The following is a 24,319-nucleotide window of genomic DNA, read 5'->3' as shown; positions in this document are numbered from 1 at the left end:
ATAGAGGCTTAGATCTTTCCAACAATAAAGATCTTCAAGACCTCCTTAAGTCTTTTGAGACCACCAAGGAGCGTCGTTTGGCTACCCCTGGTTGGAATTTAGACGTGGTACTAAGATTCCTCATGTCAGACAGGTTTGAGCCGCTACAATCAGCCTCCCTGAAAGATCTCACTCTAAAGACTCTTTTCCTGGTATGCTTAGCCTCAGCTAAAAGAGTCAGTTAGATTCATGCCTTCAGCAAGAACATCGGATTTTCGTCAGAAAAAGCCACCTGTTCGCTACAACTTGGTTTTCTAGCCAAAAATGTGCTGCCTTCTCGGCCTTGGCCTAAATCTTTCGATATTCCCAGCTTATCGGAGATTGTAGGCAATGAACTAGAAAGAGTCTTATGCCCTGTGAGAGCTCTTAAGTTCTATTTAAAGCGTACCAAACCTTTACGAGGCCAATCTGAAGCTTTATGGTGTTCAGTTAAGAAACCATCTTTGCCTATGTCAAAGAATGCTTTATCATACTTTATCAGACTGTTAATACGAGAAGCTCATTCACATCTGAGTGAGGAAGACCGAGCTTTGCTTAAGGTGAAGACGCACGAAGTTAGAGCTGTTGCAACTTCCGTGGCCTTTAAGCAAAATAGATCTCTGCGAAGTATAATGGACGCAACCTATTGGAGAAGCAAGTCAGTGTTCGCGTCTTTTTATCTAAAGGATGTCCAGTCTCTTTACGAGGACTGCTACACACTGGGACCATTCGTAGCAGCGAGTGCAGTAGTGGGTGAGGGCTCAACCACTACAATTCCCTAATTCCATATCCTTTTAATCTTTCTCTTGAAATGTTTTTTTAATGTTGTTTTTATGGGTTGTCCGGAAGGCTAAGAAGCCTTTCGCATCCTGGTTGATTTGGCGGGTGGTCAAAGTCATTTCTTGAGAGCGCCTAGATTAGGGGTTTGATGAGGTCCTGTTGTATGGGTTGCAACCCTTGATACTTCAGCACCTAGGGGTCGATCAGCATTCTAAGAGGATCGCGAGGCTCCGTAAGGAAGACGTACTTATAAGGCAGAGTAATCGTTCAAGTCGACTTCCTTACCAGGTACCTATTTATTTTGTTTTTGTTATTTTGATAACTTCTAAAATGAAATAAAAACTCTTAGCTCATAAAATGTAAACATATATTACTGGTCTCTACCCACCATCCTGGGTGTGAATCAGCTATATATTCACCGGCTAAGTTAAATATTTAAAAATGATATTTTAATTATAAAATAAATTTTTGAATATACTTACCCGGTGAATATATAAATTAAATGACCCTCCCTTCCTCCCCAATAGAGACACAGTGGGACGAGGAGAAAATTGAGTCTTTGTTTACATAGAGCTTGGTATCTGGCCGACAGATGGCGCTGTTGGGCACACCCGCAACCTGTATAGCGATCGCTGGCGAGTTTTTTCTGTACAGTTTGTCTGTCGAGCAACAGAGTTGCAGCTATATATTCACCGGGTAAGTATATTCAAAAATTTATTTTATAATTAAAATATCATATTTATTAATATGATACAGTATCTTCTGTAGTGAACAAGAGGTGATTTAGTAATGTTATTAATGGCATGAATAGGCAAAACCTGATGAATAGGAGCTAGGGGTGTTGGTGAAAATGGCAAAAAAATGAGACCTGACTGGTTGCAATAATTACTTCAGTTGTCATGAAAATTAATAGTACTGTAATACTGTATGCTTATTCCTAAGAGACTAGAGAGAAAGATTGATGAAAACCTGAAAGAGGAATAAGCAGGATTCAGCAAATGTAGTTGTACTGACCAAATTTTCATTTTAAGACATGTACAGCAATATGTAGAATATAGAAATCCACTTTTGATGGTATTTTTGGACTATAAAAAAGCCTTTAATAATGTGCAACTGGCAATTTTGTGGAGTCCTGTTATTATGGAGTTCCTCTTAAATATGTAAATTAGATTAATTCTGTTCTTAAGCATAGCAAGTGCAAAGTTAGTGTTAGTGGAGTCCTATCAAATGAATTTTCAGTGAACAGCAGAGAACTCCAAGGAAATGTGTTGTTACGTATGTTGTCTATCTTTCTCAGATTTTTTAATGCATAAAACAGTTGGGGATGGTGGGGAAGGATTGAACTGGATTGGTAATATGATGCTGTCCATAATAGCACAACACCTCAGGAATTACAATGCTTGCTCACCAGAATGCATGAAATATCACGGTAGGTTGGGGTCAAGACGAATAGAAGAAAGACAGAGATGATGAGAATGGAATATGCAATGAAAGATGAAATATCATTGGGAGGAGAAAGGATTAATGAGGTAGAATCATTTAAATATTTCCTAACCACCCGTTGAGATACTTTTGTGAGAATTGATTGATCCTTTGAATGGCCAGACTTTTACATTGGATCTCTTTCTCTCTCATTACGGCTCTTTTTGTCTTTGCCTACACATACACTGAATAGTCAGGCTTATTCTTTCCTCATTCTCCTCTGTCCTCCTACACCTGACAACACTTGAGATGACCAAACAGTTCTTCTTTGCTAAAGGGGTTAACTACTGCAATATAATTGTTCAGTGACTATATTCCTCTTGGTAAGGGTAGAAGAGATACTTCAACTATGGTATGCAATGAAAGATGAAATGTCTTTGGGAGGAGAAAGGATTAATGGGGTAGAATCATTTAAATATTTCCTAGCCACCCGTTGAGATACTACTGCGAGAATTAATGGGTCCTATGAATGGCCAGATATTACTACATTGGATCTCTCTGGTTATGGCTCTTTTTGTCTTTGCCTACACATACACTGAATAGTCTGGCCTATTCTTTCCTTATTCTACTGTTCTCGACACCTGACAACACTTGAGATAACCAAATAGTTCTTCTTTGCTAAAGGGGTTAACTACTGCAATATAATTGTTCAGTGACTATATTCCTCTTGGTAAGGGTAGAAGAGAAACTTTAGCTATGGTATGCAGCTCTTCTAGGAGAAGGACACTCCAAAATCCTATCATTGTTCTCTAGTCTTGGGTAGTACCATACCCTCTGTACCATGGCTTTCCATTGTGTTGGATTAGAGTTCCCTTGCTTGACGGTATACTTGGGCATACTATTCTATCTTGTTTCTGTTCCTCGTGCTTTTTTAGGTTTTTATAGTTTATACAGTATATAAAAGATCTAAATGGTCCGTAATTGGAATACAAACCTGTGCTATTTATTAGGGGTATTACTTTCGGCGAAGCTGAAAGGACGAGCCATTAAACTTTTAGTGAGGGTTAACTACTCATTCCGCTAGTTAGTGGGGGTGGGTGGGGGGGGGGGGTAGCTTGCTCCTGCTCACACACCTGTGATTTAGCTCATTTTGCTTTTGGCTCGAATGGTGAACAGTCGTTACCGCTCTTCATCCTTTGCTTATTTTTGGACTGCCATTAATGCTTTTTGTTTGTGCTTTCTCTTTAACAGTGTGTGTTTGTATTGACTTCTGCCGACTATGCGTACCTTGCTCTAGATTTGAAGGCCGGCCTTGCGTTACCTTCATGTCGGTTGTGGACACTGATCGTCACACCCTTTGTCCCTCCTGCAGAGGTCAACGGTGTGACAGTGAAAATAAGTGTAGTGAGTGGTCTGCCTCCCACTGGGAAAGGTTTTGGGCACCTGCGGAAGAATAAGTCAAAGCTGGATATTTCTCCTTCGATGGTTTCTTTGAAAGGGGAAAAACCCAAGGCTATTTCTTCCGCTACCCGACCTTCCTCCGAAGCTTCTGCTGTATCGGTCTCTTCCGAGAGACTGTAGAGTAGTTGCATTGGCCCTTTACCTGATGGTCAACCCTGGTCCTCGAGAGATAGTGTTGCTTCCTCAAGCGAAGCGGCCCCACCACTCCCCCTGGGTGAGCCCTTGTCTCTTTCTCCCCCTGTACAGGTGTGGTCGTCCTTGAGGTCCTTCCAAGAACCCCTTGCTGCAACTTATCATTCCTGGTGCTAGTGTGCAGCCTTTGTCGAATTCGGAGGTGGATCCTCTGTTGTGTGTCGATGAATTGGTGTCGGAGGTGTCGTCTGCTGCTGCTGCCGATGCTCCTGCCCCTTCGAATTCTTCAGCTGTTGCTGCCGACTGCGCTTACCTACGTTCCTGATCATCCTTTGAGGGGGAAGCAAAGTCCTTGGTCTGTCTATACTGCGAGTGTTTCTCCTTCTCGCGGGAGTTCACTCATTGACTCCTCTGCGGAGGACTGCTGCTTCCAAAGATCAGCTTGCTGATCCACCGACCCCCCGAGGGCATTAACAATCTTGCAGAGCTCGCCCTCCGCTTCACCTTGGTGTCCCTTTATCATAGGAGAAAAGGCGCCTCTTTGGCTCTTCAGCCTCATCTTCTCAGCCTTCCTCCCCGCAGAGGAGCCTTCTCTCCCTTTGTCTTCTGGCCCTCAACCTTCGCCCTCTCCTGGACATTCTTCTGACGACGTTGCGCGATCCCCTTCGGAGTATGTTCACCCTTCCAAAGGGCACATCCCTTTTCCTGATCTTCCTACATGCAAATCTAATGCATCTCTCTGACCTTCTAACCTGCCTTCTCCGTTCCTGACCCTTGTTCTATGCCTTCCTGCTTGTGATGTGACCAAGCGTCACTCGCCCTCCCGAATGCGCCTTCCTGCGCAGCATTCTAAACCTTCAGCTGTGCGCTAGCGCTCATCAGCACACCAGCGTTCACCAACAGCTTGCCAGCACGTTCGCGTCGTTTGAAACAGAGTTTGCAAGCTCGCCAGCGCTCAGCAGTACACCAATGCTTGCCAGTGCACTAGCCCTCCCTACCCAGTTCGACAGAACTCTCCTGCACTCCAGAGCTTTCTTGCGCACTATCGCTCTGCAGCTTGGGAACGCTTTCCTGGGCGTCAGGGGTCTTTAGCTCGCAAGCGCGCTCCTGAGCATCGGCCTTCTCCTTTGCACCAGCACTCTCCTGCGCACCAGCGCTCTTCTGCATACCCGCGCTTGCCTTCGCACCAGTGCTCTTCTGCATACCCGCGCTTGCCTTCGCACCAGCGCCCTCCGGCTCGTCAGAGCTCTCCTGCGTGTCAGCGCTCCCCAGCTTGCCAAGGGTTCTCCTGTGCATCTGGACTCCTCGTACTCGCCAGCATTCTCCAACCCGCCAATGTTCTCCTGTGCACCAGTGTTTTCCTGCGCGCCAGCGCTCTCCAGCTCGATAGTACTCCCCTGCGCACTTGCGCAAAGCATTGGAACAGGTTTCTCCAACTTCAAGAAAGTCCCGTGGTCAGAAGGAATAGACAGGTAGGTATTCCAACAGGTCACCATCGCCCTATTCCCCTCCCCGCAAACGCATTACAGCGCGTCCGCCAGGGAAAGAGGGAAAGGGCTCCACAAAAGGGTTCAAGATACTGAAGATCACATCTTCAAAGGCGGACCCACCGCGTCGACCATCGGTCGAGACTCCTCGGAGGGTACCTTCGATCCCTTTCTCTTCAAGAGGTCTTTCTGGCAGTGCCACCGTCACCAAGCAGCCTTGGTTCAGTGCCATGGTAAGACCAGGTGTGCAAGCCGTCGGGCCTGCTTTATCATCTTGATATTCTGAGACTTCGCAACATCCGGCATTACCAGCAGAGCTCCTGCAGAAAACCTCGGCTTCTTCTCCCCTGAAGAGGAAAAGAGGAGTCTCAGATGCGATAACATCTCGTAGGGTGAAACTGACTCCTGTTATGCCTTCGAGACCTGTCCTTCCTGACTCTCCCTCCAGACACTCATGCCTCACCTCTGCCGATGTAGCCTCCCTTCCACCTTTGGAAGATCCTCCTCGCACGTAGAGCTCTCCACTTTCGGCGAAGTCAGGAAAGACAACTCCATCTGGCCTTCAATGTTATATTCCTATCTCCTTCTCCAGAAGGAATCGAAGGACTCTAAAAGTCTGCCACAGTCCTCTTCGAGGACCTCTAGGCCTGCAGGACCCACCAGTCTAGGGATGTTTACAACCCACCCCGAGATGAGCTCTCTGCGATGGAAGAAGGAGACTTCGCTACCAGTCCCACTTCAGAAGGAGAGCAGAAAGAGTCAGAACATGCCTTCTGGGATGTTCTGACTCTCTTCAGGGTACTCAAGGGGTTTACCGACCCGGAGATACCCCCACGAGAGGGCAAAGACATGGTCTTAGATTGTGTCTTCAGCACTCGGAAGCCCTCGAAGACCAGTGCAGCCCTGCCCTGGTCTCAAGGGCTAAAGAGCGCCCGGGCAAAGATTTCCCAACAGCTCTCCGACCTCTCCTCCTCTCAACGTTCGGGCTCTACCGCCAAGCTCCTCCCACCTTCTCATGTCCAGCAGAGGAGGTACTTTGAGGTCTTGGATGAGCCTCGTCCAGCTCCTCCACTTCACACTTTCTGGAAGACCTTACCAAGGGGGTCTCTCTTGAGAGGCTCTCCAGTTGTCAGGTCCCTTTCTTGGCAGCCGAGATCCTCAACCAGGAAAAAGTCACGAAGTATGCCATGGTGGCTACTTCGCAGCTTGATCTTTGGTTGGGAACCCTGGGAATCCTGGTACATACAGAGGATTCTTCCAAGGAACCCACCAGGAAAGCTATGGAAACTTAACTCCTCTCAGGCACTCGCACCATCGAGTTTCTCGCCCATCAAGTTTCAAACATTTGGGCAAACACCATTCTGAAATGTCGAGATGCGGTGCCTGAGAGATTCCATCTGCAGGTCCCGAATGTCAAGATCTCGAGGCTCAGGAACTCCTCTCTAGAGGGATCCTCTCTTTTGGACCCAAAAGACATGGAACACAATGCTGAGAGATGGAGGGAGTCTCACCAGGACTCCCTTCTCCATAGTGCTTTGACATCCAAGCCCTATAAACCACCAGTTCCTCAGCAGTTCCGTCCAGCCAAAACCTCAACGAACAAAACTGTAGCAAAGCCAGCAGTGTCTAAAAAGTCCTTTGCCAACCAAGGACAGGAAAATCAGAAAGTTCTCCAGGGCAGGAAAGTATCCTAGAAGGAGTGGCTGTGGCTGGAAACCTTAGGATAGGCACTCCCCCTGCTTGTCCACCAGGGGGTGTGGATGCCTGCAAAGTTGCTGGGACAGGTGGAAGCAACTCGGGGCCAAACCCTGGACAGTCTCAGTGATTCATTCAGGGTATCGCATCCCGTTCACAACATCTCTCCCTCCCCTGATCAGGAATCCAGTGTCAATAGACTCCTTTGCGATGGGATCAGCAAAGGGTTTAGCCATTTGTGTAGAAGTCCAGACCCTGTTGAAGAAGGGCGCTCTCCAGGAAGTGCTTGTTGTGTCTTCAGGCTTCTTCAGTTGACTCTTTCTTGTGAAAAAGGTGTCTGGAGGCTGGAGACCAGTCATCAACCTCAGCTCTGAACAAGTTTGTAGTGCAAACTCCGTTCAGTATGGAGATGGCAAACACGGTCAGACAAGTGGTAAGACCACAGGACTTCTTGCGCATACTGGACCTAAATGATGCATACTTCCAGATCCCAATCCATCCGTTTACAAGGAAGTACTAGAGATTCAACCTAGACAACAGGAAATACCAGTTCAAGGTGCTGTGCTTCGGTCTTTCCACAGCACCTCAAGTCTTCACCCGAGTGTTCGCCCTAATGTCATCTTAGGCACCCAGGATTGGCATCCGTCTCCTCCGTTATTTGGACAACTGGCTGATCCTAGCGGACTTGGTGTCAATCCTTTTTCAACATCTAGACAAACTTCGAGGTCTTTCTAAGATCTGGTGATCATGGTAAACCTCGAGAATTCCTCCCTGCTTCCTACACAGAGACTGGTATACCTGGGCATGATAATAGACACCAATCTCCACAAAGCCTTCCCATCAGACGACAGAAAGGTTGCAAGACCCTTTCTCAGATGAGAAGAACTTACACCCCAGACGTGGCCACGTTCCTTGGGCAATTTTTGCTCTCTGGCCCGTCTAGTTCCCAACGGTCGCATCAGGATTTGATCTCTCCAGTGGCGACTCAAGTCCAGATCGAATCAGGCCTTTGACTCCCCAGACATCCTGATCCCCATGGGATCATCGGAACAGACGGACCTCAAATGGTGGGTGTCAGACGAGAATCTACGAAAGGGAGTTAATCTTCTCGTCCTTCCCCCAGTTTTGATGCTCTTCTAAGATGCTTCAAAAAAAGGGGGGGGGGGGGGGCAAGTGCTGCACCATGACCTCAGGCTTCTTGTCAAAGTCAGAAGAATACCCCACATAAATCTCCTAGAGATGAAGGCCGTCTTCCTGGCCCTTCACCAGTTCCTGGCGGGCCACTGAGTGGTGGTGATGAGCGACGACACCAAAGAAGTGGCTTACATCAACAAACAGGGAGATACTTTTTCGCAGACCCTATCCCATTTAGCAGTAGAGATACTGAGATGGGCCGAGATTCACTCGATACCACTATCGGCATACTTCATTCCAGGCAAGAGGAATGTGCTCACCGACAACCTGAGCAAAGCATTTTGGATAGTGATTACCGAGTGGTCTTTGGATCATCTAGTGGCCAACAAAGTACTGACTTGGGGTTTTCCGACTGTGGATCTGTTCGCAACGGCCCTGAACTTCAGGCTCCCGTTGTACTGCTCCCCAGTCCCAGACCCCAAGGCTGTCTGGCAAGATGCATTCCAACAACTGTGGGACAACTTCGACGTCTACGCTTTTCCCCCAGTCTGTCTGATAAGGAGGGTACTCAACAAGACCAGAACATCGGTCAACTTCTCAATGACTCATAGTTCCACTATGGTATCATGCGGAATGGTTTCCAGACCTTCTGCAACTTCTGCTGAGTCTCCAAGAGAACTCCTTCCACGACACGATCTGCTCAGACAACCACATGGCAACATGTTTCACAAAGCCGCCATCTCACTGAAGAGAGGATTTTCACAATAAGTTGTGAGCAGGATGTCCGGATACCTGCGGAAATCATCAGCAGCAGTCTACCTAGCGGAGTTCCTCGAGTATTTGCATGAAGAAATGCGCCTTTCAGTCTCGGCGGTAAAAGACTATCGCTCAGCGTTAAGCCTCGCCTGTAGACTCAACGGAATAGACGTTTCCTCATTGCTGGAACTTCCTTTACTCATATGGAGTTAAGAACTTCCCCGTCCCCAGTCTAAAGTGAGACCTCCCCGTGCAACGTGTTTCGAATTCTCGGGTCTCTGAAGAAACCTCCCTATGAACCATTACGCCAGACAACAGATCGCCACCTGAGTTGGAAGACGGTGTTTCTACTACCTTTGGCTTCGGCCAAACGAGTCAGTGAACTTCATGGTCTCTCATACGACATTGCCCATTCAAGGGGATGGGGAGAGGTAACGGTCAGCTTCATCCCTGAGTTTGTTGCCAAGACTCAGAATCTGGGAGTGGCGGATCCCCGATTCGCCTCTTCGGATTTCGAGTCTCTGCTCTGTAACAGATGACCCTGATCATCTCTTACTCTACCCAGTGAGGAGTTTGAGGCTGTACCTCAAGAGAACAGCCGCAGCCCGTCCCTGTGTGTCTGCACTTTTCGTCAGCAGAGGGAGGAACAAGAGGAGGGTCACCAAGAACACCATCTCTGCGGAGATTCGCAAGGTCATAGACCATGCTCTGAATCTGGACCCTCCTCCTTCACGTTGTTCCAGAGCGCACGATGCCAGGGGCGTAGCTACATCTCTGGGCTTAAGGTGGCTGACCGGTTAATGCCGTTTTTTTAAGGTCAGGTCTATGACATTTGTACCACTTAATTAGTGAGTTAGGACATCTCCAAACTGCATAGGATTTTTGCCTCTGACCTTTTATGACACCAGGGTGAATTATCCTGAAAATGAGTGTTTTTCAAATTCTATCTTCTCCCTTGATAACTAATATTAAGACCTGGATTACTACCCTATATAGACCTGATGTAGACCACCAATAATATGAGAGTTTTTTTCTAAAAGTAATTTTTTTGCTGGATTTGAATTTTTTCATTATGATAAAAAAGTAAACCTAAAAATTGTGGAAAAAATTAAAAAGATATGAAAAAACAATAGGAAAAAAGGGAAAAATTTGATTTTTTTTATAAAGTCTTTTTAATTTATTTACCAAATTTCAATATTATATCTTTAAAACTAAAGGAGAAGATAGAATTTGAAGGTCAATAACTATAGTTTTGTGATAATGGCATTCAAACTTTTTCTTTGTATTTTTACAAAGACAATATTAATAAATCCTAATTATTATGAGTTTTATGTTCCTTTTTGGATATTAATAAATTAAAAAAGTTATTTATCATAAATTAATCATAAACGAAGATCTTTTTTCTCAATATCTTGCTTCTTTGGGCTTGTGTCAGGCAAGGCTGCTCCTCCTCTATCCACACCACTCTCTTTCTCTCTCTCTGCATCACTACCGATATTAACTACTAACCTCTTCTGAACTCTTAATAGAGCAAATTTTCTTCTTCCTTATGCTAGCAAAATGTTGAAATTGACTTTTCCTCTTTGAAATGATAAAATTCTTGCCAAAAAGGAGAAAAACAAACATAAAAATGAGTGAATGTCAGAGGTCAAACTCAGATATGTACTCTCTATGAAGTTTGTGGTAGGACTGAAGGTTAAAGGGTGTAATTTACCGTGTAATATATTGTCTTGTGACTCATGGAAGCTATACAGATGCCATTGTTCACAATTTCTATTACTTTGAAATGTAATAATTATGAAAATTTACGTTAACAGAAGAAATATTGCATTTTCTTGTAGGAAAAAATGTTTTTGGTTTATCGAGTTACTTTTACTAATTACCCTGTAACTCAGAGGAATTTTGACATAATATTCTGTATACGCATCCTCCATTGCCATACGAAGCTCAGTGATTTTTTTTCAGGATTTTGTGTTTTTCTTCCTATGCCTCTATATATTGGCATTCTGGCCGGGCCCTTAAAAGAGAAACTTGTCAGTAACGCAGGTTCAACAGGCTGGGGTGAGGAAACTTCAAAATACGTTCACAGCCCACTACCTGCAAGACATGACCCACAGGAGGCTCTGTATGTTCTCTGTCGGCCCTGTGTAGGCTGCACAACAGCTGCTATAATACTTCAAGCTCCTTATTGGACAAGTAGCACAAGGTTGAGGGTACTGTTACCCAATTTTAGTCTGCGTGAATGAAAAGAAATGACTGACTCTTATTCTTTTCTTCATCCTCCCCTCTTTTGGGAAAAGCATTATCCTGGGTTCTCTGCACAAGCTGACCTCAATCCACTGCAGGTAAACCATGCTTTCTTGTATACTTAGTATTAAGTTAATACTGTTGCGTCCCCGTACCCTGGCGAGGTGATATTGGGAAAGTCCTGATTACAACAGGTTTTCCTACAAAGACTCGGGAATAACTTTTACCCGGACAGTCACACTACTAAATATCTCAACACAAATTGTGTAGGCCGTGGACCTTGCGTAGCAGGTTTAGCAAGGTATAGGGACTCCTTATTTATGGTGCAAACCTATTCAAAACAAGGAAGCCAGTTTGGCAGGGACATCCACCCTCCTAATGGGTGTCTCCTATAAAATAGAAGGCAGTACTGTATTTTTTATGATGCAGTTATCACTTTAATTTATTGAGATATATATTGGCGTGATAAACTGACAAAAAAAAAATTATTCACTTGAAGTCCAAGGAAAGACATTTTCTGTATTTGACCTTTCTCTACAATGTTTTTGGCACACTTGTTGATTGTTTTAGCAGTTGGAAATTTTTTATACATTCTAGTTTTGAAACTTCTGTTGATTATAGAATTTGAAAATAGATAAAGAGCATAAGAGGCCATCTGGGCTTAAAGTGATGGAAATGGAAAACACTGAAATTTGTAGGTTGTGAATTTTTTGTATAGTTAGCTAGAACATTAGGTAACAGCAGCTCATCCACATTTAACACAAACTATTAATGAAGGGAAAAGCTGTTGCTGTTTGACTAACTACTAATGAGTTTTTTGATAATGGTACATTTGAGGAGTTCCTATTGGCTTACATCATGTTTCTCCACCATTTTTGTATGTTTTACAGTGGTTAGTAAATATTCTGCAGTTTTAGTAGTACATTAGTTTTGTATGTTTTATGTTTATTTGAGGTGTTTGGTTACTTAGCTTTTTATCATTTTGTGATACTGCGAAGAGTAAGTATGCTGCTCTACCTTACCATTCGTAGGTTAGATACTTATTTATTTGCAATATTCCATGGGATGCCAATAATTTCCTTAAAGCAATAACTTTGACTTTGTTCCATAACAGTAATACAAACCTATGCTATTTATAGGGGTATTACTTTCGGCGAAGCTGAAAGGACGAGCCATTGAAATTTTAGCGAGGGTTAACTATCCATCTCACTAGTTAGCAAGGGTTACGGGGGTAACTAGCTACCCCTCTCACTCACACACCTGTGACTGTGCTTCACTAGGCTTTTGGCTCCGAGGGGGAGCGGTTGTTAGCGCTCTTCCTCACATATTTTGGACTGCCATTAATCTTTGTCTTTTTAACGTTTTTCTTCTATATACTGTAAATGAAAACTTTCTTAATATTTTTATACATTATATATATTGTAAGATTTCTTTAGTGTATATTGCTGTGTGTGTGACAGCGTAGTACAGCAGATTCTCAGGGATGGATAACCTTCCCTCCCGACCTTTCTCCCTTGGACATTGGTCATCCCATTGGTGGATGGGCTTCCGTGTAACTCGGCCGTCGCCGCAGGGGAATCGTCATCCTTTGGATACTCCCCTGTTCCTTCCCCTCTGTGAGCTTTTGGAAGGAATCTACTGGGGGAAGGGAGTGTGGCCCTTTTGGAGCTTGACTTCGGTCTTTCTTTTTCTCAAGGCCTTCACCGCTCACTTGTGGGCGGCCAGCAAAATACTCCGGGGGGTGTAACACCTTTCCCGTTCACGGGTTAGGTTGCGCTTCTGAATGGTTTTCTTCATTAAGTAAAATTGACTTGTAATTTAACTTTCCGGCTTCATCTCTGCGGGGAACCTCATTCCCGCCGGAGGGTTGAGTGGTTCTCCTGAGTAGTTAATTTTCTCACCTGAATGAATTAATTTTAATTCTTGTTTTGTTACAGTTTTTTACGCTGCCGCTCTCCTTCTTCCGTCGATGTCGGCCAGGAAAGGAAGTGCACAGTCCTTAATTTATGTGTTCTCTTGGTGGACACCTTTCCTATCCACGGACTAGGTGCTCTTCCCGAGGGGGTTTATTGTTACATAATTTTCTTTTATGTTTCCTCAGTTAGTGATGCCATTCTTCTTCATACGGCTAAGATAGCCGATGTAAAAGAGCAGTGCCTTTCGTTCCTGGGGAATCTGCTGTCACTGCGCCATCACATTACTTTTCTGCACCTGTGGAAGCTCCTGATCAACATGCTAACCTCGAGGAACTAGCTCCGGCTATGTTGTCTCAGGTAGCGCTCAAGGGAGAACTTCATTTCGTCATCTCTGTTGTCTATCTGTGGGTGATCACCTCTCTCGTTCGCGAGAGAGACCACCCATAGAGACACCTCTTCGCAGTCCTTCCCGAGATCTTCCTGCTGAGCAGCCTTCCCTACTAGGGAAATCGTCATTGTCATTGGCGAACTCGCTGAGTTCGTGATCCTCCTCGTCTCCTCAGACACGCTCTTTTGCCTTCGGCAATGATTCGTCTGTTTGACTCATCATCAACTTCTGCCGAACGATCCCCTTAGGAGGATCGTTCGAGGACCTCGTGTTTTCGTCACCCTTACGAATCTCATCAGTCTCGCCGTTCTCCTGTCTCACCGGACTCTCCTCGGACTCATTGTTCGCCAGCCTTACGGCGTTCGCTTGTCCAACACTCTTGTCATACCTCTCGCCATCGAGCTGCTGCTCGTGGCTCACCGTCGCTGATCGACAATCATCAACTTGCCGATCTACAATCATCAGTTTGCTGATTACCAATAATCGGCTTGCCGATCGCCGATTACTAACTTGTCTGTCTCCGATTGTTGACCTCCGGTCTTGCCGATCGCCAGCTCGCTGACTTCTACTTCGCCTCTTTGATCTTCACGCTGATCACCAGCTCATCAATCGGCAGCCTACCTTACAAGCTCAACGATTGCCAATCGCAAGCTTAGTGATTGCTACGCCGATTTCCGTCTCATCCTTTCGCCGATCGTAGATCTCCAGCTCACTGATCGCCAATAGGCATCTTGCTGATCGCCCTTCACCTGTGACCTTCGTATCGTCGTCCACCAGCCTTGCGGCGCTAGTCAGACCAGCTCTGCTCGTTGATGAACTCCAGTTCGTGAGTCCTGCTAGTTCCAGCTACCCAGTCACTCGTCCTTCGCCGACCCATCGGCATGCAGCCATTAGAAAATGGTTAGCCGTTCGTGGTCTTCTGTAGTGGTTCACCGTTGGCTCTTCGATCGCCATACTTGCTGCTCGATGGCAGCCTGCCGCTCGCTAAGTGACCAGGCATCCTTCGACTGCTCGTCAGTCACCCTCCGTTCACCAACGGTTAACCATTTTCCACTCGCTAACGTTACCCGTTCGCCGCTCGCCTATGGTTCTCTGGTCATCTTAAGTTCACCAATTGACATCTCGCCGATCTCCAACAGCTCAGCGTTCACCAGCAGCTCGCCACTCGGCAGTTTACCAGCAGCGTTCAACTGCTCGCCAGTCACCCTCTGCTCGTCATTCCCCAGCTACTCGCTGTTTTCTGGAGAGAGTGGAAGGTAGACGACAACAGTCCCTCACTACTTGCTGTTCGCCATCGCGCCGATCCCCTAAATGATTGGCAAGCGAACGGCAGTCTCCGTCAGCAGCTTATCGAGATGTGACTACTTACGAGCATTCCCGATTGCACAGCAGCACAAAAACCAGCCCTTGACCATCGTCAACGTTCGCCAGAACATCGCCATTCTTAGGAACAGCATCACCTTGTCAGGGCCTCCAAGAGAAGGTCAAGTGTTCCTTTTTTTTCTCTTTCCTGCCTTCGCTCATCGAGGAAGTCCCGTGAGATCGCAGAGTAGTCTCTAAACTCGTGGAAGATTCTATCCTTTGCCCTACCGGTGACCAACAGAAGGTTGTAACACCTAATTCTTCTGTGTTAGAGACCTTCTTCCCTCCAAGGAAAGAGTCTAAGAACTCTAAAAATCTGCTGAAGTCCTCTTCGATGATGACACGTCCCGCAGAGGGGGTCAAGCATTCCACATCCAACCTCTTCGAGAATGACAAACAGGACTGCAGTAATGGACAACAGGATGTCTATAAAGCCCTTTCTTGCTAACCCCCAAGTTCTTTCGTGGAGGGAAACATCCTAGAGTAGGAGCCCGGGGCCGCAAACGCTAGGATAGGCGATCCCCCTGCTTGTCCACCAGTGGGAGGATTCCTGCATCGCTGCTGGACAATCTCCACAGATCAACACCCCAGTGTTAACGAGCTCCTGTGCGAAGGGATCCGTAAAGGAACTGGCCTTTCGGGCTTTAGTCCATTCCATGTTGAAGGTCAGACAAGCGGTAAGACCACAGGTCTTCCTGTGCGCTGGACCTTTAGGGTGCATCCTTCCAGATCCCAAACCCTCCATTACCAAGGAAGTACAGTTAACTCCCCGTTAACACTAGTTCTGTTAATACGATTTCGAATTCACACTAGTTCAAATTTATTGATATATATTCTGTTAACATGAAATGTAGAATGTTGCGCTACTTGGAGAGAGAGAGAGAGAGAGAGAGAGAGAGAGAGAGAGAGAGAGAGAGAGAGAGAGAGAGAGAGTGTGTGTGTGTGTGTGTGAGTGTGTGGTGTGTGTGTGTGTTAGTTATTGTAATTTCTCTACTTATTCTTGTGTCATCGGTGAAACTTCTCACTACGGGGAGAGAGAGAGTGAGTGAGTGTGTGTTATTGCCTTATTTTTTGTTTGGGTTCCCCCAGGTCCCTCAGTGTGAGGCACCTCGTATATCCACCAGAGAGTTGCTAATGCATCTTCCGGTGTATTTTGCATCTTCCAGTCTTGGATGGTCTGGGATGCATCTTAGATATTTATAGAGCTTATTCTTAAACACATCTACGCTCACTCCTGATATGTTTCTTAGATGAGCTGGCAGCACATTAAATGGTCGCTGCATTATCGATGCTGGTGCGTAGTGGATTAATGTCCTGTGCGCCTTTCTTAGTTTACCTGGAATATTTTTTGGCACTATTAATCTACCTCGGCTTGCTCTTTCTGATATTTTAAGCTCCATGATGTTTTCAGTAATTCCTTCTACGTATTTGCTTCCATGCTTGTATTATCATGTAGCGTTCTCTTCTCCTTTCTAGACTGTATAGTTTTAAAAATTGCAGTCTTTCCCAGTAGTCAAGGTCCTTAACTTCTTCTATTCTAGCAGTATAGGACCTTTGTACACTCTCTATTTGCGCAATATCCTTTTGGTAGTGTGGGTACCATATCACATTGCAGTACTCGAGTGTACTACGTACATAAGTTTTGTAAAGCATAATCATGTGTTCAGCTTTTCTTGTTTTAAAGTGTCTGAATAACATTCCCATTTTTGCTTTACATTTAGCCAACAGTGTTGCTATTTGGTCGTTGCATAACATATTCCTATTTAATATTACACCAAGGTCTTTAATTGCTTCCTTGTTTGTGATTGTCTCATTATTAGGTCCCTTGTATGCATACACCATTCCTTCTCTGTTTCCATAATTTATTGATTCAAATTTATCGGAGTTAAATACCATCCTATTCATCTCCGCCCATTCATATATTTTGTTTAGATCTCTTTGTAGTGAGTTCCTATCCTCATCACAAGTAATTTCTCTACTTATTCTTGTGTCATCGGTGAAACTTCTCACTACGGAGAGAGAGAGAGAGAGAGAGAGAGAGAGAGAGAGAGAGATTTTTTTTTGATTGATTGATTGATTGGGGGGGGTCCATTCAGTAACATCAACACTTGTTTCATTTTGGGGAGGGGGGTAGGTCCATTCAGTAACACCTACAGTTGTTTCATTTCGGGCAAAAGGAATGAGCTCGCGGGCAAAAGGAAGGAGCTCGCGGGCAACCTGAGCAGAATGACCCAGATGGGGGTTCCGAATGGTCTTTGGGTCATCTAGTATTCCACAAAGTGCTGACCTCCTGGGGCTCTCCAACAGTAGATCTGTTTGCACTGGCCTTGAACTTCAGGCTCCTATTGTACTGCTCCCCAGTCCCAGACCCCGAGGCTCTCAGGCAAGATGCATTCCAACAACGGTGGGACAACATTGACGTTTATGTTTCCCCTGTTCTGTCTGACGAGAAGAGTATTCAACAAGACCATAACACCAGTTAGTCTCTCAATCATCTAGTAGTCAACAAAGTCCTGACCTCCTGGGGGTCTCTAACAGTGGATCTGTTTGCACTGGCCTTGAACTTCAGGCTCCCATTGTACTGCTCCCCAGTCCCAGACCCCGAGGCTCTCTGGCAAGATGCATTCCAACAACGGTGGGACAACATTGAATGTTTCCCCTGTTCTGTCTGACGAGAAGAGTATTCAACAAGACCAGAACACCAGTCAGTCTATCAAAGACCCTCACAGCTCCCCTATGGTTTCACTCAAAATGGTTCTCGGACCTGCTGCAACTCTTAACGGAGCTTCCAACAGAACTTCCTCTGCGACGCAATCTACTCAGACAACCACATGTCAACCTCTTGCACAAAGCTGTAGCTTCGCTGCGACTTCACGCCTGTAGACTATCTAGCATCTCCTCACTCAGAGAGGATTTTTGCAACAAGTTGCGTAAAGGATGTCTGGACACCTGCGAAGATCGTCAGCCTCAGTCTACCAGGCATAGTGGAATGTCTTCTATGGTAGGTGACTGTGTAAGGAGTATCTCTCCACTCATCACTATTCCAGCAGTAGCAGAGTTCTTCGTGTATTTATGGGGTGGAATGCTCCTCTCGTTTTTGGCCGTAAAAGGCTATCGCTCAGCCTTGAATCCTGCCTTTAAACTGAAAGGGGTAGTCATTTCCTCCCTGCTGGAACTTCTATCGGCAAAGAAAGGCCTCCGCTATTCCTTCTGCCTGGAAGGAATTAACTTTTCGTCCACATCGGCATCGCCCCTCGTTTGGAGCTTCAAGCCTATGGACCCTTGGTCGGAAAGGAGACCTCGTTCCAGGATTCCAAGCAGCAGAGGTCTCCTGACCTTGATGACAGGCCTCCCACTTGTGTTGACTTTGGCCAAGAGTCGGTGAACCCCATGGGACGCCCTTAATGTCTCATTCACGTTGATGAATCAAGAAATGCTTGACCTTGTTTCTGGCAGCTCAGATCGCAGAATCCGTACCCTTCGGCTTGGGAATCCTTTGCAGCAGGACCAATGATCCAGATCAACGGTTGAAATGCCAAAGAGGAACTAGGAGCTCTCCTGAATTAGCGAGGTCACAGACCTCACACTGAATCCAAATCCTCCTCTGACACGTCGATCAGAGCACTCAACGTCAGGGGCATTGCTACATCCCTGGTGTTCAATTGTATCTACTGTGACGCTGGTCCTACAAGCGGGCGTTCTCTATCGGTCCTGTGGTGGCTACACAACATACCTCAAGCATAATCCTTTATGGACAAGTAGCAGGAGGTTGAAGGCATTGGTTACCCGGTTTTAGTCTTGAGTGAAGGAAAAAAAATGACTGGCTCTTTCTTTTCTTCATCCTCCCCTCTCTTGGGGAAATCGGCATCCACGGTCCTCTGGACAGCTGATCTCAACCACTGCAGGTAAGCCATTGTTACCTTGTGTAACCCAGTATTGTGTCAATACTGTTGCGTCTCCATATCCTGGGGAGGTGGTATTGGGTATGTCTTGGTGACTTCGGACGGTTCCTATGACTCAGAAGAGACATTACCTTGATAGTCACATTGCTAGTATCTCGACACACAGCTTCGGTAGGCTGCAGACCATGCATAGCATGATTAGTGAGGTATCATGGTTTTTATATGAACAGAAATCCCCGGGTAAAGCCAAAAAGCCAGATTGGTAGGGACATCCGGCCTCCTAATGGGCGAGTCATACCCCTATAAATAGCATAGGTTTGTATTCCAGTTACAGAATAAATGACATATTTGGGAATACTTTTTATTTTTCCTAATGATACAAACCTTTAGCCATTTATACAAACTTACCCGCTAACCTTGACCCCTTTTGAAGTCCTACCTCCAAGCAAAGTGAAGCACAGTCACAGGTGTGAGCGAGAGGGGTAGCTAGCTACCCTTTCTACCTGTCGCTAAATTGTGGGATGGGTAGTTAACCCTCACTAAAATTTTAATGTCTCGTCCTCTCAGCTTCGCCGAAAGTAATACCCCTTTAAATAGCTAAAGGTTTGTAGTTACAAAAAATACAAATTGTTTCCAAATTTGTCATATTCACATGGTTCTCAGTTATAGAACAGCAAGTAAAGGATAGCATTCACAATTATATACATTAGCAGAAAATGCAGGATAGCACCTTAACTAAAAATATTTTACACAAGATATTGAAAACTCACTAATGTAACCCATTCTTCTCAAGGTTTTGAAATGCTCTTCTCTAAGGAGAGTGGCTCGAGGACACTGATAATGTATGTGTATTTTTTATGCCTTTGTATAATAGTGGAATCTTGTCTTTTGCATTAAAGAGCTTTCATGTATTTGGAATTATTGTACAGTATATAATTGAATGCTGCCTTTTATTTGTTGTTACTCTACAGTATAACTGTGAATACATTTTCATTTTTGTAGTTTTTGTCAAAGCTTTGATAAAAAAGTTTTGTCGTTAGTTATATAGACAGATGATTTTTGAGTGTTTTTAACAGGCGCAGCAAATATTCATAGATTTTTAACAATTTTGGTATCTCGTTAAACTAACTTGACAAATATACATTTCAATGGTTTTTCTGTCCTTTATTTTTGTATTTTTTTTGCTACTAGCAATGGAATGTAAAGAAGTATGAAAACTTTGGTTTTAATAAGGTTGGCTATTATTTTTTTGCCACATTTCTCCAGAAATGTCCTTTTGGAACATCCTAGATCTAAGAAATAGGGTCTTTGTCAATGAACTTCCATTACTTCATTGTTATGTTGCCAACAAGGGACAAAACCCAATCTTTTACTCCTGAGTTACTTCAGGGTCATGCCCCAATACTATTTATGCTTGTTCTTACAGGTAATTGACATATATTATGTTAGCCAGTTTGAGGTTAAAAACCTGATTCTTATCATCACTGGTTGTTATTATGGGAAACAATGTTCCATAGAAATTTTGCATACAACTTTAACCCTTTTTGATTGGATATGAGCTACATGCTTAATATTCCATAGCTTTAGGGCCCTAACTTTTTGAGCTTCAAGCTATCATTGATTGAATCATTAACATTCTCAAGGGCTTTACATGAACTTCCAACACTTATTTATATCCCACCTAAATGGTGATTCAGTCCTGTATGTGATTAACACTTGCATTGCATAATAAATACTCTCCTCCCTATTCTATAAATCTCTCTGGCTTGTCAATTGTTTTCATGAAAATAGAAGTTAGTAGTTAATACATAAACGAGGGCCCAGAAAGCACCTTTGGTGACACTACAGATGGTGATTGTATTGGCATCATGACTAGTATTAGGCTTAGATACAATGAATAGAATTGTATGAAATAAATTTTATGAAGACAGTATGCTGATTACCCAATACAAAATAGTTGATGCATTTTTAATCATGAATTATAGTCCTACAGTAAAATATTTATTCAGTACAGGTTTTTATAAATTTTTTTGCAAGGCTTTTGTTTTGTATACTGCATCTGACATGTTTCCTTAAATAATATTTATCTCTACAGGCTAAGAAGTTGAAGGGAGTCACAAAGAAGTCTATATTTGCCACTCCAGATGCTGCCAACGGAAGAGTCGGTATCGGAACGTGTGGCATCGGAGGCAAACCTATGACAGAGTACACACACGCCGAAAAGTGGCGGAAAGGAACTTAAGTGTAAAACCACAGAGACTATTGATATGTATATTTAAAGAGGAAATTAAGAGTGAAAGTGAGATACATTAGGACTGACTGATTTCATTTTGATACCATATTTATAATCATTTCATAGAATGAATAAGTGTTTAAGGAAATGTACTCTAGGTAGGCACGGATGCTGCTGGCTTAGCGTTGTGAGAGAAATTACTCATAATAAAAACTATAGAATGACTGATATACCTTGACAGATGTTTGAGGAAAATGTGCATCATTCTGTTGACAAAAGCATTTTGACTGGGTCGTACTTACGTCTTCTGTTTATGACCTTCAATTGTTCACCTGCAGTTTGTACCTCTTTTTTTTGGAAGCGCTTCTCTTTGAACGCTTGCTTAGTTGGCCGGCCATTTACATGATAGTAGTGACCAAATGTCTCTTGCAATATTTAAATATGCTAATGATAAAGAAATTAAAGTACATCAGCTATAATGCAAAAAAAATAAAGTGAAAATATTAACTTCAGCATAATCTTCCATTCCTATAATTCATCAGCTCTCATATCCAATATTACTACATACTGTACTGCATTTGTAAATTTTTAGATGTTTTGATAATTAGTATTTTTCCAATACTGTACTGTAAATTTTCTTTGGTTATTATAATAGCATTACTTTTAAATCATCTTGTTTTTTCTAGTTATTGCTCTTTCTCTTCTCAAAGAAGTATGATCTACAATGCTTGAATCATGAATCTTATGAAAATGCAGTTTTTATAATAAAATGGCAGGTTTTCTGCGAGAATTTTTATAGATTTTAATCGTAAATATGTACTGAAGCATAAAAATTTAAATCTATTAAAAAGATTTTTGGGGGGTAAAATGGAAGTAATGTATGCACCAAAATCAAGTTCTTCAAGTAAGATTTAAAATTATATTACAATTTTCATGCCAGTCAGAAAGCCCTTCTCAGGTTTTTAGGTACTTTACTGTACTTGCATACTTAAGAGATTGGCTTTTCCTTTTATAGTACTGTACAAGTGAAACTGCAAAGTATACTTTTAATTTTTGAAATTGTAAGTCAGTAATGAGCTTACTAGAATTTATATTTCTAAGAAATAAAAAATACCATGCTATTGGTAATAAACATTCATTATAACATTAGTCATTGAAGCTAGCTGAAAGACATTTTATTATTGTACTGTTTTGTCACTCGGTTGTTTAAAACGAGTAAAGAAAGGAATGAAGTTCATGGCAAGGGAACTTCCATGCTTTGCTAACCAGAGTACTGTAAAGATAAATATTGTATAGATTTTAGGAAAAGCACTGGTGCAACCAAGTATCTTGGGTATGTTCTAAATAGATTACTATGAGGATGAGGCAGGACATTCACAGATTGTAACTGTATTTGTTTCATCAATATGTTCATAATCCATTGAAGATATCTTGTGCCAAGTTGGTCTATTTTTTTACCATTCATCTGCTTTCCCTTCTCTTTCCATACCAATGCCTTTCATTCTTGTTCCCAAGATTTCCTTGTTTTAAATGTGGCCGAAAATTATTATAGGTAGAAATCGATCAGTTACATTGTAGGTTCAATAGAACACCAAATCTTATTTCATGACATGTGTGACTAGCTTATAGTACTTCTTCCTTGAGAGGGGTTAGACTGGAGAATGACAAATTAGTTGGCAAAGTAGGTGGGTAATAACTAATAGGAATATATTTCAAAATAGCAATGCATCTGAAGAACATTTGGTGCCAAGACAATGAGTCTCGCTATATGTACAGTAGTGAACTGTAAAAGGCTTTAGGCCTTGTTCCTACAGGGTCGGTAAGATTTGTTCCTGTGTGGAAAGTAAAGAGTGAGATGTAATGCAATGATTATTTTTTTAATTAGTTGACAAGAGCACAGAGTCAGTTTTGTACATTACTGCCAGAGGGCTTTATTTCTGGGCTTGAAGAGTGTAATTGCAGTAGGAGATAACTAAGTGGAATAGATTAAAGGATAAAGATTTGAAAGGCAGAAAGCAATGCACTTGGTAGTCTCAGGGATGCTGTAAGGCCAAGATATGTTGTAAGCAATAGCACACCATGGTTTTGGCTGGCTGAGATCAAGAGCTGTAGTTGTATTACTTCATTTGACGTTTACTTTTGATTTTGATCTGTTGTAGTTTGCCAGCTTAAGCCTCTCATTTTCTTTAGAATTCAAAATAAAAAAAAAAAAAGCTGCGTATAATTTTGCTGTAAGGTTCTCAGTGTATAACGGAAGAACTTTAATTTGGTGGATAAAATTTCTTCTATCGACTTAATGTAAATGCTTGATATTAAAGTGAAAAAGGAATAGGAGAGATGTATGTAATTTTCTATGTTATGATATTAATGTACTTATATTCCAAAGGTATATGTCAGAAAATGTAACAGTATAAGCAAATGTAAAACTGTGAACCTAATAGCTGCTTTGCAAATGTTTCACAATGACTGAAAATGAAGTCGAGAATCTCATGGAATTGTATTTTATTTTTTTTTTTAAATTCCATGTGTACTGCTCTAATTTTAGTTTTGTTAGTACTTGCTTGATGAGACTAATACTGGCATTTATTGTAATTTATAATTGAAATTTACTTATAAACCCTCTCAATATTCTTGGTTGATTACTTCATGAAAAGGAGTTAAATTTTATTTCATCACTGTACTGTACTTCCATTTGTCAATTATTATTTGTCATTTAGTTAGTATCTATGTGAGCAGCAGATTCAGGAATATAATAACTTTTTTCTTATTATGGTTTAAATTTTTTATACATCAGTAACTTTGATAAACTAGTCATGTAGAGAAAGAAAAAGTTTCATTCCCACATGAAAGGTGGAAGAGAAATGTCTCATGTTCCTAATGACGAAGATTATCACTTTGGTTGAGCAAATGTGAATTCTCTTTTAATGATCTAATTACTAATTGATTGCCTTGTAATTTTCTTGTCATGTCTTGAAAGCAGAGGAAAACTCATACTGTACTGTATTAAAGTTTAGAATTGTTGTAATATGGGTATCAGTGTTTGAAAGTTTTTATTAAAATCAGATACAGTTGCTGGATGAAGACAGCAGTATGAATTTCAATGCACTTAAATGCCTTGGTTGTGATAGAAGTCTTAATATATAAGTTACCTATTTATTACGATGAAATTACATTAAATTATCATAGAACGAATGGCTAGACGTCATGGTTGTTGAAAATTCAATTTTAAACATTTTTGTGGAACCTGACTTATCATATTGAATTTTTATTGGTTATTCAACAAATTAGAAATGTTTATAGTCCTACCAATTCTTAATTTAGGTTTTTATGAATAGTACTTACCTGGCAGTTATATATATATATAGCTGATATATCTAACTTTCGGC

General features: G+C 42.8%; 1 protein-coding gene across 1 annotated transcript in view; it reads left to right on the top strand.

Annotated features, from left to right (window-relative positions):
- Spf30 (Splicing factor 30) overlaps positions 1-24,021 on the top strand; it is an 81,043-nt gene extending 57,022 nt beyond the window's left edge. The window contains exon 6 of the mRNA XM_068346319.1: positions 20,796-24,021. Coding sequence (XP_068202420.1) covers positions 20,796-20,942 — 147 coding nt within the window. The 3' untranslated portion in view covers positions 20,943-24,021. The remainder of the gene's footprint in view (positions 1-20,795) is intronic.
- The last annotated feature ends 298 nt before the right edge of the window (positions 24,022-24,319 follow it).

Source organism: Palaemon carinicauda, chromosome 22, assembly GCF_036898095.1.
Source record: "Palaemon carinicauda isolate YSFRI2023 chromosome 22, ASM3689809v2, whole genome shotgun sequence".
NCBI classification, from domain to species: domain Eukaryota; kingdom Metazoa; phylum Arthropoda; class Malacostraca; order Decapoda; family Palaemonidae; genus Palaemon; species Palaemon carinicauda.
The sequence above is the reverse complement of the archived record's forward strand: the minus strand, read 5'-3'. Positions and strand labels throughout refer to the sequence as shown.